At 45.5% G+C, this 16766-nt stretch overlaps 1 protein-coding gene across 2 annotated transcripts in view; it reads right to left on the reverse strand.

Annotated features, from left to right (window-relative positions):
• Positions 1 to 16766, reverse strand: part of abca2 (ATP-binding cassette, sub-family A (ABC1), member 2) — a 75780-nt gene that overhangs the window by 20429 nt on the left and 38585 nt on the right. The window contains exons 7-22 of one of the 2 annotated variants that reach the window (XM_064354436.1): positions 16542 to 16718; positions 15811 to 16032; positions 15102 to 15451; positions 11810 to 11969; positions 10314 to 10442; positions 9498 to 9665; positions 9094 to 9190; positions 7844 to 8017; positions 6390 to 6492; positions 5678 to 5792; positions 4776 to 4966; positions 4066 to 4216; positions 3475 to 3679; positions 3025 to 3183; positions 815 to 995; positions 192 to 404 (exon numbers count right to left, since the gene is read on the reverse strand). In XM_064354436.1, coding sequence (XP_064210506.1) covers positions 192 to 404; positions 815 to 995; positions 3025 to 3183; positions 3475 to 3679; positions 4066 to 4216; positions 4776 to 4966; positions 5678 to 5792; positions 6390 to 6492; positions 7844 to 8017; positions 9094 to 9190; positions 9498 to 9665; positions 10314 to 10442; positions 11810 to 11969; positions 15102 to 15451; positions 15811 to 16032; positions 16542 to 16718 — 2795 coding nt within the window. Of the gene's footprint in view, positions 1 to 191; positions 405 to 814; positions 1035 to 3024; positions 3184 to 3474; positions 3680 to 4065; positions 4217 to 4775; positions 4967 to 5677; positions 5793 to 6389; positions 6493 to 7843; positions 8018 to 9093; positions 9191 to 9497; positions 9666 to 10313; positions 10443 to 11809; positions 11970 to 15101; positions 15452 to 15810; positions 16033 to 16541; positions 16719 to 16766 lie in introns of both variants that reach the window. The other variant, XM_064354435.1, reaches the window with a different exon arrangement.

Genomic DNA, 16766 nt, shown 5'->3' on the forward strand with positions numbered 1-16766 from the left:
TCTGCTTCGCTGTTCCAGCTGCAGATGCTTTCACTGGCCTGGGCGTAATAATGTCTGATGTTAGGCAAATGGAGCTGAATATCCACTAAGTACACAGAACAAGCAGTGCAGAAACAACTGCGCTCATTCTGGGCTAAACCCACAGGACGCAGGAGCACGTCGGCCACAGGGCGCGGCGGCGCGCGCCGTACTTGTCCATCTCCTTGCGGATGTCGTCTTCGGCCATGCCCTTGAGCCGCGAGTAGAACCACAGGTGCTCCTCCACGGTCAGCTTGTCGAACAGGACGTTGTGCTGCGGGCACATTCCCAGGTTCTGCCGGATGCGCTCCATCTCCGTGCGGATGTCGTGCCCATAAATGGTGGCGGAGCCGGAGGTGGGCGGGAACAGGCCAGTCAGTATCGACCTGAGGACAGAGGGAGGGAGATAAAGCGTCGAAAAGGGAGTATCTTGATTATAAAAAATGATAGGGTGCTGGTATCAAGAATTCCGGGAGGCAGTATCTCTTGTCTACTGTGGCTTCATGAGCCAAAATGGTGGAGCTGAAAGCAGAAAGCAGTCTTTACGATACACTCAAACATATCAGTGATTGACAGAATACGGCTAAGCACAGTAAAAACAGCATTATCGAGAATATGATTTGATAAGAGCACATTAACAGAACATACATTTAGAAATGCATTATAAGGGCCCGAATATATTTCAGTTGCTCTCTGATTTCATTCACACATACAGTACACACACACGCACACACACACACACACACAAATGCACACACACACACACATGCACACACATACGTTTACACAAACTCACATGGTGGTAGTCTTCCCGGCGCCGTTGTGTCCGAGGAAAGAGACGACCTGGTTCTCGTGCAGATTGAGGCTCAGTTTGTTCAGAGCCAGCTTGCTGCCGGTCTTGTAGACCTTGGTTAGCTTGTCGATGCACACCACTAACGGCAGGTGGCTGGGCTCCTCTTCAATGCCACGCGTCTCCTCTGGGGGGAGACAGAGATGAGGAGTCGCTCTACTGACCACTGACAAAAAAAACAAAAAAAAAACAGGAATATACATACTACAAAGCAGGAGGAAACCAGGGTCCTTAGATAAGCAAATTCAAAGTTAGCCGGCTCAACAAATCCTAACCATTTACGGATTTACGGATAATGGGTATCACGACAGTGGTTATGAACTCACTCCGTCAACCCAAGCAGCCAAAAGCTGGTCTTGTTGAGAGAAGTTGCTCTCTAGCACCAGTGCAGTTGGCTCCAGAATAGAGCTTTGAGCCACCCGTTTCAATCTAAGTCAATGGCACACAAACGGTCAAAATACAAAGTAAATAATTTTTTTTATCCCACAAGAAAATGTAATGGCAATAGTGTTTTTTGATCGTCTAATGTCTCCCCATGGGCCGATCTGTTAAGTTATAGTGTCACGTGGACAATATTTTTACATTTTGTGGACGAATCAGGGACAGTTTGCGTCACTGCATCTCACGCACCTGGCATCTCACACACCTGGCTGTGCTTCATGACCATATAAGGGTCCCCAGTTTTCCCTACCGCGCAATCTCTGGCATCAATTTGTACAATGGAGCAGAACGAAATCCGCACTTCCACAGTTTCAAAACCCCTTTCACAAGCCAATGGAAAGTCCATGGGTGACATCACAGTCACTTTGTCCATATATATATATATTTTTTCAACCCAGGATTTCCCACTCAAGCACTCACATAAAAGGGCCGGTGTTCGAAACAACAAGCCAACCGTACAGAATCAGGGAGAGAGTAAGAGCCACGTACTACCTTACACAAGCAATATTTTTTAGTAGGATGAGTTTGGAAGGTTTGTGATTCATAAGCTTGTTTAGGGATGGGGAATTAATTTCTTTTTTGTCAGATCCTTTCGCCTACATGTTTTTTGTGCTTCTGAGTGAGGTTTTCTCTCACTAAACGAGAACAAACCGAATTACTCCAAAACTCATCCTACAAAAAAAAAAACTTGCTTAAAACTAATTTTACATCATTTTACGTTTACATCTGGGCACCGACGTCATTGGGCATGGAAGCATAATCCGGTCATGCTTCAAATTAAAATGCAAATCGACAATTGTGTTTCATTTTCGTTCAACAATTGCAAACGGGAGAACTACAATGCATTTTCATTTATGTCAGCCTTGTACCGTCAGAAGCTGGTCGGCCTTCAAACCTGCAAAGCAATGAATTATCATTTGATTTTTATCATCAATCACGCCGGTGCAAGAACAATATGTGATTTCAAAGGTTAAGGTTTGATGGTTCATATTTGCATTCAAATTGTGACAAGGTTGTGACATGTATGTACGGAAAACGAAAAGTCAAATCCACTTCGCGTTTAAATTTGAAATAGTCAGAAACTGTGCACATTAAATTGAAAATAAAAACACAGACTGGGCTTTTTGCATTTTAATTATGTCATGATTTTCGCCTGCATGAAAGAAAATGAAACACAATTACCAATTAGCATTTTAAATTATGACCAAATTATGCTTCCATAAACAAGATCCCCCTGGAATGTAAATGCCACTTTCCAGTGAGCTGATTGGTCAGGAGGTGGTGTCTTTTTACGGGTAGAACACAACGTGAACAAAAACTGCTCCGAGCTGGTTAGTCATGCAGCATAAGTCATCATGGCAATTTAGCCCAATCAAAAGAGAACAACTTTCGTGATAACTGAAACTCTGTTGCTCTGTGATTCAGGCCCCAGGTGTGCCATCAAATACATACACACTTATGTGTGCTTTTTTAAGTTTTAATCCAGTGCAAAACATTTTGCAAAGCTAGAGCAAAAGACAGATCTGCTTGTAAAATGAACAGCACTTCAGTAAGACACTGAACCAGGAGAAGCACAGGTCTAGCGACCAGGTAGGTTATGCAGTGACTCCAGAAACAGCACAGGCGTAGCCATCACGTTATGAGGTGACCTCACAAGAAGCGCATGAGCAGGCAGCGACCGGGACGCAAACAGTTGCCAGGCAATAGGGACACACCCGAACGGCGGTGCTCCATAGCGCAGGCCTGGTCCTCCTCCATCACGCTGAGCCTGGCCCCTCCGCCCCAGGGCCACTCCCACGTCTCCACGCGCCCACTCCCCAGCCAATAGGATTTCTGCAGCGGGAAGTACCAGGGCCGAGGCAAACCGTACATTCCTGTCGCAGGTGGGAAAGAGGGGGCGGGGGCAACGGACAGAGACAAAAGTTATCAAGCTGTTGCAGACCATAGCTGTTTTTCATTTTTATTAGAAACAGCAAGGCCAGAAAAGGAACAATCCAAAGTGTAATGGAAGGCAATATAATAAACAATAGAGTATTTTACTATGGTTTCAGTACAGCCTGAGGGAACTTTGCAGACAATGCAAAAGCTGTTAGGCATTATATTTAACACAGAGAATCAGCATCGGTGCTTTGTTTCTGTGCAGGTGCAACGGCTGCTGCTCTCACCTGGATGCACTGCCTCGATGTACCAGGTGAGCACTCCATAAACGCTGGCATCGATTATCAGCATCACCATGGACAGCAGCAGATTGAAATCGTCGCCCTCTACTGGTGACTGGTTGATGGTGCGCCACTGGATGCCCACTCCAGCCACCTCATAGAGAGCAAAGTACTTGGAGCCCAGACCAAAGGCGGTGGTAGACATGAGTGACTGCAGCAGAGAAGATTAGGGTCAGAGACTTGGTATTAAGCATTAGATAAATTATGGACTCACATAAAATTTGTCATAGTAAAACACAGGAAGAAATGAATTAGGAAACACAGAAACTCACACACACACACGCTCACATCCACACACACATAGGCGCACCAGCACACACGCACACACACAAGCCCAGTCTCTCCAGTGTTAAAATACTAGTGACTGAAGCACAGCACTTCATGGACCAAAAAAAGGTGCGGCTATCATCATTATCAGTGACTCAAACATTCAAACGAATGCATACAGCCCCGTCTTCTGATTGGCCCAAACAAATAGTGTGCTCTACAGCAGAGAATACCCACACAAACATAGCAAAGAAAGGGGGAGGGGTTTACCGCGATGCACTTCTCAAAGGCGGTGATCTTGTCGTGGGCCACCTCCTCCCGGATGGCCACGTACATGTAGGGCACGTAGCTCAGGAAGTAGATGATGCCCCCGCAGGCAGAGGCCAGCTTGGCCTTGGAGTAGATCACCGACACCAGGAAGCTGAGAGGGACACACAGTAAACAAGGTCACGCTGGGGTTCCAAAGAGCACAACACACACATACTCACACACACACACACAGAGACACACAGACACACACACACACCAGCCTGCCTCCCAAGATTTTAACAAACCAAGAACTGGAAGGAAGCGATAGGGGTTTCCATTCAGGAACACGATCAAGCGCGATCGATCACAGGAGACACCAGCTGACGTATTCTTTGCCACTTGCTCTAAAGTTACCTTTAAAAAGGGCTCGGTGGCCCAGAATTCCGGACGCGTTTCATTTCGCGGCCGTCCGCGATAAACTTTTACATTTTTTTCCCCCCCCACTGTCAGTGCGACCGCAGAGGTTCAAGGAGAGGTTTCGACAGGGGGAAATGAACGGAGATAAAAATCAGGAAGACGAACATTCGATACGTTCCTGTTCCTCGCCATTTCAAAGTCAGCAACTTCAGATCATGAAGTTTTATCTGGACTGAAAACCGGAACAGCCCATTGGGCACATCAGACCGCTTTGGTCATTATGGCATCCGCCTGGGGAGAGGAGCGACCGTTACCAGAACATGATGGTGGCGATGGCGTAGACTGTGAGGAAGAGCCAGATGATGAAGGGGTCGCTGTGAAGCAGCACCTTGCCGTACTTGAGGATGGCGGTCAGCGCGGTCACAGAGATCGACAGCTGGACGAACCCCGTGATGAACCACGCCACCCAGTGGACCGCGTTGTTCAGCCCCATCATCTTCATCACCTGAGAATCGAATATAACAGAACAAATATCAATCCCCATTCAGAAGGTTCATATTCTCATTTCCAGCACACAAGCCATACAATGCTACTAAAAAAATGCAGTTAATATGCACAACACACGTACAATAAAAATGATATCTATAGCTAACGTAGCACATCTTAGGAGGTAATAAAACATGCCTGTTCCATAAAGATGATTAAAAAAGCAATAAACACAGTACAAGCAGAAATTATTAAATAATATCAACAACAAAAAACCCTGAATATATTTTCATAGATAAAGGCTAACCACAAAACTGCCATCAGAGTAATGAATGCAAAAAATGCAGTGAGGAGAAATTCAAGCAATTTTAGTTCCATTCATAATTCATTTATTTACAATTGCAACAGTCATTTTAACTATACAGCAGGGGGCAGTGTTCATCATTTATAACCCCAACAAAGAGTCAGTAAAGAGATCAGATGGGGAAAAAAGACTGAAAGGCAAAATTATAATATATAATACATTTACAATATATTTAAAAGCTAACCTGGCCAATATATCCACCAGCTGTCAACACAGTTCTGCTACATAAACTACCGCACATGCATACACACTCACACACACACACACACACACACACACACACAAACAAACAAACAAACACGCACGCACGCACACACACACGCACGCACGCACGCACAGTGGGGCTGTGGCTGGCTCTAAACCCACCTCTTTGAGGCGGTGTTCCTTCTCGGCCACAATGTGTTGAATCATCATGGCCACAGAGTAGACCCAGGATATGACCATACAGAGCGGCATCATGTGCTCTATGACAAACAGGAAGCTGAGGAGGGGTCAGACACAGGTACTGGAGTCAGCAGGAGTCAGGCCACCTCTGCAGCGTCTGCAGACTCTCCTTCAATCATTGGACCTAGAGATCCATCGCTCGAATATCACTGGTTCAACAGCCAAACAGCAACAGCAATTCTTTATTTGGAACGGGAAGCAGCAAGCTAAGTGCATCGTCTCCATAGTGACAGATGCTCTCCGGTGCCATCTTGAACCAAGGTGTCAAACAGATTATAAGGTGAGTGAAGGGTGTGTGTCGAATGTCAGTTCCGTTGATGGAGAGATTGACGGCCACAGACACTACCAAGAAATACCAGCGACATCAAGACAGGGAAAGCAAAATGGAGATAAGGCAACTAAGAAAACAGATGGGGAGAGATTGTGAGACCAAAAAAGAAAGACAGATTTGGAAAGACCGAGAGATTATAATGACCGATAAGATAAAATTGACTGAGAAACAAACTGTGAAACAGACAGAGTGTGAATGACAGAGAGAGGGAGAGGGAAAGAAGGAGAGATTGCAAGAAAGCACGATATTTGCACGGAAAAGTAAAGAAAGAGCAAATGAGATGAGATAGGAACCGGGCCTTACTCGTCTCTCGTGTAACAGGGGTAGGGGAACATCTGAACGTAGTTTCCCGGCTCCACCACGTCGTGGCCCACAAACGTGTTGATGATGGCCCTCTCCATCATATCTGAGGAAGGAGACGTCGGCGTCATTCGCTCGTTCGTTCGTTCGCGCGTTCATTCATTCGCACAGGTGAACCGAACCGACCCTCAGAACCCAGCGCCGGAGGGTTTAATATCGGAGACCCGCAGCCCGTGGGGGTACAGTTTGATTAGGATCCCGTCTGCCTCCCCCGATCTGAGCAGAGCTCAAGGGCAGAAAGGCGCTCTGCCACGCGGGGCAATTACCGTGAATGCGCAGAGCGCCAGCGGCAATGCAAAGGACTTCATTAAGAAGAAAGATATACCTCATAATGCATAATGTGACCCCTTGGCAAGAAGCAGCCTGTCTTAGCTTTCCTGAGTTTAACGAGAAAGGCGCTTATTCCCACCGACTGCTTACTCCACAGTTTGCGCTGGCAATTACAGAGGAGCGCACGTCTCTTTCCAAGGAATACACTCAGGAAAGGAAAGCCCTCCCCAACAGGAACTCGCTTTTTTAAAAACACAATACCAGGTATCTTGGATTACTGAAGAGCTTTTCAATTTTTTATTTTTTCTGGCAAATGTAGCTGGAATGAGAAACTCTCTCTCCCTTTGTTGCAGGCAGATGTAAGGCCTTACCACTGTCCGAAAAGCTGACAGGAGGAGGTGGGGGGGGGTGTGGTTCATTTCAAAGCAGTGAAAAGTATCTCTGGTATTTCTGACAATTTTATTTCATAAAGCTTTTGCTACTTGCCAGCCACTGTGTAAGTAGAAAGGAAGGAGAACATTAACACAGTGTTAGAAAAACTAGATCACTATGTAGCATGGATTAACAAGAAAGGGCTCAATTCAATTTTTTCCCCAATGGTTGACACTCATTTCGAACCGTACACAATTTTCGGAAACACAGAGAAAGTAATTAAATGCACAAGACAACCCCTTTAGTTCCCACTTTATGTTCAATGCAGCTTGTATATGGTCTTTATACATAGCATATAGCATAAAACATAGCATATATAGCTCCGTCATAACTTTGACATTATTATTTTATAAAGCAAACAACCCCAAAAAAATTATCAGTTAATCCAAATGTCATTAGATTTGCAGGGGAGCATTTTTATGAGTATGAGTTATTTTTTACTTTCCTATTTACCTTTCTGCACCTAGTACCTCAATATAAAGCTGAATCCGTGTATGTTTATTATTCTTCATAAAAATATTTGTGCCGTGCTTATGAAGGCTTCATTCTTTTTGCTTTATAATGCCCTTAAGAAGTTATACTTAATATAAAATATGAACTTGCTTTTGGATATGCACTGAGTAAGCCGCGTCTTTGCACTTCTGCACATTCAGAGCATTTTGGTGAATGGTGTGTGAAAGCATTCCCCTCCCTACCTTGGATCCACACAAAGCCATACAGGAAGTAGAACTTCCCCCCAGTGTTGGGCCCGGGGCGCCAGTAGGCCCGGCGGATCTCATTGGTCTTCTCTGTGAAGCTGGAGTTCTGTCTGATCTTGTAGAGGACGTGGGGGGGCAGGGAGCCGTCCTTGTTGGTCTGAAATATCACACCTTGGGGGCGGAGAGGGGAGAATGCCATAGATTTTCCAAACAGAATTTCCACTCATTCTGTGTAACATCAACAATTCTGCCAGAGGCACTGTTGATGCTGCAAGTATTTTAGTATTGTAGTATGAAGTTCTGCTTGGTTATGAATATTCATGAATGGGTGTGGTCAACAACAGACCATCCATAGCTTGGCACTGCAATATGGACAGCAGTGGTATTTTAGAATCTCCAACACATGCAGGTACAGAGGACAGAAGTAAAAGATATATACATATAAGGAGCATATACATAGGCAAACTGATCCATGCCCTCAAACAAATTATAATTTGAATGGGTGATATCACAACCTGTTTCCGGCATTGCAATAAAACATCCCCCTATTGCCTGATAGGATGATTATGAAACAGACCACAGTATAACCTCCCCCTCTGTATGACTAGTTTCAGAATAGTAACATACCCTTCAACCATCTGGTCAAAATGGAAAAAAATCCCATTATTGCACCCGCCCATACTGCTGTGTGTTCAGAAAAGCAGCAGCAGTGGAGTTGCGTGCACTATTTGAAAATGGTTACAACCTGCGCACGCACGTGCACGTGGCGATGCTAATGCCTTGAAACGGACCTTAAAATATCTGCTCGGTTTGTAGGCTAACTGTGGTGCTCCACCATTCTGCCTAGTCACCCTCGCTGTGTCCACTACAGCGCTTGGACAGTAGTACAGTTCTTTACACAGCGGTAGTGTAACTCAAGATAAAGCCATGGTAATGTATACTGGGTGTCGTACCGCTTATCATTTAAGATAAATTGTGCCATAAAAATTCTTGGCTGTATAAATGGGCTACGTGTAAAAATAGAGAGCTCTGAACCCACAAAGCTAAACTACAATGGGTCAGCAGCAGTCCAGCTACACTTGTAGTTGAACGGAAGAAAGCAATCATTTATTGCTGTGCTTTTTGGCATATAGCCTTTGTCAGCGTGAGATCGATGTTTAAAAACGGAAGCTATGCAAGTTGCCCTTTATAGAGATGACTGCTAGGCCAAGAAAATAAAATACAGGTATCAGAAGAGGGGTACTCACTGGCAAACACAGACACATTGTCTTGGTAGGCCTGGTTGAGTGTGTAATTCACAATGCTCTCCTCGTCAGGGAAGCCCTTAAAGATGTCCACGCTGACCTGGGAAGAAGAGGACAACATGTCTCCCTAACCAAACTTCTCTACTGTACTCCCAGCAGATGGGTGGTGACCCAACAAGACAGAGGACAGCAAAATATATATACTGTGTGTGTGTGTGTGTGTGTGTGTGTGTGTGTGTGTGTGTATGTGAGTAAGTGAAAAAGAGAGAGAGAGAGACTATCCATGCCTCATAACTTAAAGCCTTCAAATGAGTGTCTGTTGTTGAGCTGCTGTACATGACTGAACCAGTAGGACTACATATCCCAGCAGCACATCACACCCCAATCCCAGGGGTTATTGGCCTGACCTTGGACATGAAGTGCGTCCAGCCGCAGGCGGCATTGTCGATGGTGTCCAGCTGCTCAAGCAGAGTGGTAGCGTTAGGCAGGGTGAAGTTCCCCTCCAACAGACTGCGTATCAGCTCGCTGTCAGAGGCATTCAGCAGCTCCGGGTGTCTGCGCAGATCAGATGTCAACTGCAGGAAGTCAAATGCGCAGAGGTCACACACTAGGAGAAAACTGCAGGAGCACGGCCAAGTGTACAGCATTTCCTTGCATCTCTGTTAGAACAAAAAGATTTTGTTCATTTTCCCGTATCTGTAACAAAGGCCTACGAGCTGAAACTTGTTGTAATGAGGGCAAATTTAGTCAGTATTCAATTGAAAGCTCAATCAAACCTAATTAACTTAATTAGCTCAGCTAAAATGTAAGCAACCCAGCAGGTCCCGTGGGTCAGGTTTGAGGAACACTGCGGTGAGGATTTCAGACACTTAAGTATGAAAGTGTGCCAAGTGAAAACTCGCCACTTCAAACTTGGGTTTATCTGGGGTCCATCAACCCAGGCGCTGGTACTCAGCCACTTCTTCACTGCTTCGCTCTCCAAAGTTTATGACATTGCCCTTTTAGAATGGAATTCACATCCGCCTTCAATACCATATGTAATTAGATAAATGACATATAAATCGATTGGTGTCATTTCATACTACAGTATTCATATTGTTTTCTCACTTGTACTGTGTTCATCTCCCTATGTTGTAAGTAAATGTGGATAAGCGTGTCTGGTTGTAAATTGACACATTTAGCATTGAAGTGTAGAGGCCATTTCGTACGCTCCACCCCGTTACCTGCTGCAGCCATGCCATGTGGTTGTGCAGCTTTCCCTCTTCCAGGAACGCCCGAAGCTCGGCAGAAATGTTGAGCCACACGCGGGCGTAGTGCGTCACATTCCCCACAAAGGCAAACGTCTCGTTGGCCTGCAGGGGGCAGCAGAGAGGCGAAGCGTTACCCTGGTGAGGAGTCTGCCATCCCCACAGTGAGGAAACTTGTTAACATCCCTCGCCCTGCACTAGAATGAACTCTCCCCTACGGCGACTCGCAACAAGCTTACTTGGGTCTCTCTCTCCATTCTTTATAATCATTCTGGTCGCATCTATCGCTAACCGACCATTTTACATTCCAGGCCGTTCTCGGGGTGGCTATTCCTTATTTTTCCCAAACTATACCTGACCATTTGTTTTTGACAGTTCTGTATTACCATTTATTCTTATGACCCAGGTCTACCTAACTTTGCCTACTGTCAGTGCTCTACCCAATAATTTCTCCTATAAGGCTATGACACCCAACTCTACCTGACTGAGCTCTATCTAACCATTCCTGACGCTGACTGTTCTAACATTCAGGCAGTTTTCCCTCCCTCTTATCGCACGCTACATTCGGTCTGGCGCCTCAGTGACCTATTGCCAATACACGGCTGGACGTAACTGACTGACTGTGGGGGGGATCGATACGTAATTTTGTGCTGGTTCCTGCAGCGGAACGGGAGGCTGCTGAGGGAGATAGGGACAGGAGGTAAACAGACAATGTGGGGATCTGATTAATTAATCTGTTCAGAGAGAGCTTTCCAGAGGACAGCTGAAATGCATGATTAATAATCTGAGTTATTAAAAAACAAATAGCTGCGGACTCCCGCGTGTGCACGAGCTAGCACTTTCACCCCCTTTCTGTGTAATTGTTTTTCCCCACTTTCCTTCCGCTATTGGATTTCTGTCATGAGAAAAAAAAAACAACGTTATGAAATAGTACAAAATATAATGATAATAAAGGCCTCATTTTCGCCGTGGGCAATCATCTTTGTAAACTGGCCGCAAAAGCCGCAACTTCTCCCATCAATTTGGGAGAGTGCAGGCTGGCGTCCGCTCTCCTCTGAAAAACGCGCAGCTGTCCGCCTCGGTTTCCTTCACCCCGCAGTCCACCGGCTGAGCTCACACTCTCATGGCTTCGGGGGAGCAGGCTTCGCATGTAGCTTGCGCAGGCAGATTGCAGGCATCCATTCAGCTGGAGGGGGGTACTGGTGTGTGATAAATCCACCTCTCCTTGGGTGATGCTACAGCCAATTAAGCACTGCCCTGCAGGGCTGCTGGCCACAGCCAGCACTGGCACAGCCAGGATTCAATAAAAGACCATGGGGACCATCCACACATTGGAAATGTGGCACAGCCCCATCATGCCCAAAGATAAATGTGCAGTGTCTTTCTCAACATAAACAACTGCCCGGCTACGCCTTTCAAAGGGAGTTATGCGTAATACGGCAACTGAGCCAATTTGTGCAAAGCACACTTGCCTTCTGAATAACCTTGTCAACTTCCGAGCCAATGGGAGAGTAGAGGATCTTGGGATTTGTAGTCATCAGATGCACCAGAAGGCCCAGGTTCCGCTGCTCCTTGCTGGTGAAGCCCAAAGAACTCATGTTGCCCTGTTTCAGAGCCTCTGGCTCAATGATTCTGAGAAAACACAGAGGTAACACCGACATGAAAACAGTGGCTACTTTAGTAAATACACATTCCAATTAGCATAGCCTGAACGGTGTAATTGAGACATTACAGATTCAAGCCCGAACAATAGAATATCAATCACACACTATTGTCTTTGTCATGTCTGGGTAGGCTGAGCTTAAAATTGCCAAAGTTCCTTGCCTCCACAAAAACTGCCCACTCCAGAGGCGCAAGTGGCAATTCCAAATTGGAGATGGAAAGGTCCAAAATATAAAAACTACAGAGCATGCAAACTGCTGTAAAACATACAACAAAAGGTCCCAAACTTTTTAAATATCAGGGATGTCTTTGACACTCAGTGTCAGTGTCTATACGTGTCACAATTAGTTGCACACTGATTGCAAAATTGATCAATGAGTTTGCACAAATATCTCAAAACTATTATTATTTATTTTGGGATAAGAATCCCTGGAAATGTACCGCCTTGCTTTCTAAGGGGTCCTAACGAAATATACATTTATACAACAAACAAAATAATGAAAATAAAGAAAAGCAGAAATAAATAAATACGATAAATGAATACAATAAAGCAAGCAGGCAAACACACATAGGCCCCCACTAAAAACGCCTACGGAATGTCGGTCAATGACTCCTTTTTACATATCAGTCACCACTAAAAGCAGTCTGTCGTAAGATACGGTACAACAGCATTACCTAAATGCCCCAAGTGAATTAACACATTTCGGAGTAGTTTGTAAATCTTTCCAGTTCGTAGAAGCCTTAAATTTAAATGCCTCGGGAGAACCTGTTGGTACCTGAAGCAGGGGTTGATTTGTATGCGTCTCTAAGGGAGTAATTTGTGATTCGTGGAATGAGAAGCTCTGGTAAACAGATGAGGTAATTGAAGTGTATCACCTAGAAAGAAAATGCTACCAACACAGTTGCCTTTTATTTTGAAGGGATGGTCATTGAAGTTGTTTGTACAATGGACAATGATTTGTTCGGAAGTGACAACCAACAGTAAATCCACACAAAGTATTGTAAATGATGTCCAAAGCTCTTAATTCAATATTAGTGCAGTTGTGAAATACAATATTTTCATATTGTCAAGAATGGGCAATGGCAGTTGGGGTACAAGCTTTTCCTTATATTCATAGCAAACATTACTCTGACCTGTACAATACTGTGGGACAACAGTTGGTCTCTTTTACAGAGACATTTAGTAACAGGTCAACCCATAATGCCATATGCTTTAAACAGTCAATGTTATTAAGTAGTGTACCGTCGGTTGTGTAAATTTAGCATATTTAAGCCTTTGCCAACAGCACAGTGCAGGATTTTGCCTGAATACTAATTGTTTGCAAATCAGGTTTATAGAATTCCAAAATCATCCCAAAGAAAAGCAACTACCTGGGACATATTTGCTCTGTCTGCATTGATGAAGGTATCATTGGCTGATGCAGTAAATTGACATTAAAGTTTTCATGTAATAGTGGCAAATTATTGCTAAAAAAGACTGTAAAGAGGTCCCAATACCAAAACTTTCGGTACACCTTTACTAAGCTCAAGAAGTTCGGACAAACACACACTGCTTTCTGTCACTAAAGTACTAAACTAAGTCAATCTACTCTTGTCAAGGCCAATACTTTTTTCAATTGCAATATTAATCACAGTCAACCAGATTAATAAAATTAATAATTTTGACAAATGAATAAAAAATAGTCCCAGTAAGCACACTTTGATAAGAGGCAGAGGTAGAACGCAGTGGAATGAGTCTAAAGCCAGATCAAAAAGGTGATCATTCGTTAAGTTCCATGAAACAGTGGAACAAATTAACAATTTTTTTCAAAGACTTGAGTGCAGATAACTGATACTGATCTACAGTTATTGAGGTCACCAGTGCATCTGCCTTCTTGTACACGAGTCGCTCATGCATGTGTTCAAAGAGATTTCAAGCAGATTCACTAAAGCAGTGGTTCTCTATGTCAGTCCTGGGGGACCCCTGTGAATGCAGGTTTTCACAGCAACCACAACTGCGATCCCAGAATTTAAAAAAGCCGGTAATTTTTCTTAAATACTCTTCATGTTTATTATTATTATTTAGAGGGATTATTTACCCTCTCAGGCCACATCATGTCAGAAATACTGTAATTGTGCATGGCATGAATATTGAAAGTCCCGTATTCACATTGTGCTATACAGCAACCAACTGCATAAAGAGAGGTAAATAAAACTAAAACTAATCCTCTATTGGAGATAATGAAAACTACTTCGGAAATGAAAATCAAGCCAAACACACACTGAGTTCACACAATTAAGGAAAAAAATATTGGAGAACTAAAATATGTGTTCAACAACCTGAACTGAGCAAGAGATTGGCTGTAACAAAAACCCCATGCACATGGGTCCCCCAGGAACAAATTTGAGAAGCACTGCTCTAAAGGATACATTAGTATATGGGCAGACCATTTGATGCTTTTAGGCTTCAGACCATTAGTTTTCAAGTTGTAGAGGACAGATAAAAGTTACTTGGGGATATAAGAAACAGCACTTTCTCCAAACAGGGTCCGCCCATGATGTCCAAAACAGAGCAGTACCAAGCTAGGTCCACCTTTTTCTGAAGAGGCCTGCCAATTGCAATCCCCTCGCGACTCGACTATGTACCCGCCACAGACTCCCAAAAATAAGAACTAACAGCTGGCGCCAAACTGCAAAGAGCTGCCCGGGCCATACTCCCAATCTGGCCGTCTTGATCCGGCCATCCACTGTAATCAGCCGCCAGCATAATTGGCTTAATAAGTAAACCCTTTCATCTCGATGTCCGCTGACATTCGGTGGGCACGCTGGAGCAAAAAACGCTGACCCGATTCACCCAAAGCAGGTGCTACACATTGTTAGCTGATAAATGTAATGGCTCCACACCACCACAACCCCCCCACATACTGCAGAACACTGCGAGAGCCTTCAGTGTTTTATTTATTAAGGAGCTACAAACCCAGCTCCTTAAAAACTACGGATGCTGCTACATTTCACAGTAACTGCAGTCTCCTCTATACTTTACACTACCAATAGTTCAGAGTAATACCCGCCGCAGTTAATAATGAAGACATTAACTGCTGCGGCGACGCGATTGGCCGTTACCTGTTGTTGCCGCACAGAATGGGCTGAAGCCCCGCCCACAGCTGCACGAAAGCCGAGAACTGCGAGCGCGGGTTCTCCCCTTCCGGCTCGGCCGGGCCCTCGTCGCTCTCCCCGCCGGGGACGTCGGTGGCGTTGGGGCCCCAGGTCGTGGCGTTGGGGCTCAGGGCGGTGGCGTTGGCGGGAGGCGGGGCCTGGTGACCGGCGCAGGCCCCTTTGGGCAGCAGGCGGGCTAGGCCCGAGAGCAGGTCCACGTCCCGGAGCAGCCTCTCCACGTCGGCCAGGTCCTTCAGCAGGGCGCCCAGGTGGGACTGGGGGGGCAGGACCGAGGAGTTGACCTGCTCCAGACGCAGCTGTGGAGGAGGAGCAAAACAAGGGAGAAAGAGAGACACGGGATCAGGGGTAGAGAACGGTTAGAGATTGTGAAAGCACCAACATTGCTCAATACCCATATGAATTGCCCACAACACAAATATAATTCTCACTGTATCTTCATCCAATCATTTGCACTTTGCCCATGGTTTATGACAAACTATTGCTTTCTCGCTTGTGTTGAATACTATTCGGTGCATACCTTTGTTTATACAGCTCTTTTGCGTAATTTAAGTGTCAAGTGTATCTTATCTTATGACAACATTATAAACTGCTTCGTAAAGTTTATTAATAATAACAGCGTGATGTAAGACCCATTTTTAGAGAGCCTTGTCCATACCTTCTCAATGATGGTCTGAGTGTCTATCTGGTCTCTCAGTTCTTGGCTCATCTCGCCAAACCGCTCAGCCCGCTGCCCCTCCCCACCGCCACAAACCGCACTGCGATAGGCCTGCAGCAGCGACTGCTGCTTCTCAGGCACCAATAGGATGTTGCTCAGCTCAGCGTTCCCGCCTTCCCCACAGGTGAGCAACTCCAGCATGGCACCAGTCAACAGGATCCCCTGTAAACATGAATCGATTACCAACGCAGCGAACCTACAACCTCAAAACCTGAATGCAGTCGCAGCAAGGGAAACTAAAAGGCGGAGATTTGCTGACACGTACAAATGCAAGCCAAATACGCTAATGAGAAATTTAGGCTGACACATCGGCAAACAGTCAGCGGATGCCAGGCAGCAGGTCCTGCTAATAAGTTAATGTTTCAAAAGTAACAAAGCACACCACACTGAGGTATGCAATCCTGACAGGTGACAGCCATTGTAGCCAGCAGGCCTGCAAGGCTGTAGCATAAGCCAAAAAGAAAGGATTTTCGGTTAGCCGGGTAGTCGCTTGGCCATCGTTCAATACTGACATCAAATCGATTGAGCGCCGATGGTCAAGTCAAAGCACCAGGAGCAGGTGCATGTGACTGACAGAGAGGACACAAGCCCACCGATACAACTGGACCTGCCAAAATGGGAGGAAAGGGAAAAAATCATAGCTGAGAACAATAACATAGAGACACACAGACCTCCATCTCGTGCAGTCCCTGGGGGTCGTAGCTCTGGTCCCCCTCCCCAGTGGTGAGGCCCAGGGCCTGGGACATGAGTCTGAACAGGGCCTGCCCGTGAGCCCCTTTGGCTGGGTCCTTCAGCGCCTTGTGTATCAGACCCCCCTCCAGACTGCGCCAGCCCCCCAGCAGCTGCTCCTGATTGGACAACAGTCAGCAGGGGGGCAGATTCAGACAATGCGCACA

The sequence above is a fragment of the Anguilla rostrata genome, chromosome 10 (genome assembly GCF_018555375.3).
Source record: "Anguilla rostrata isolate EN2019 chromosome 10, ASM1855537v3, whole genome shotgun sequence".
Classification (NCBI taxonomy): domain Eukaryota; kingdom Metazoa; phylum Chordata; class Actinopteri; order Anguilliformes; family Anguillidae; genus Anguilla; species Anguilla rostrata.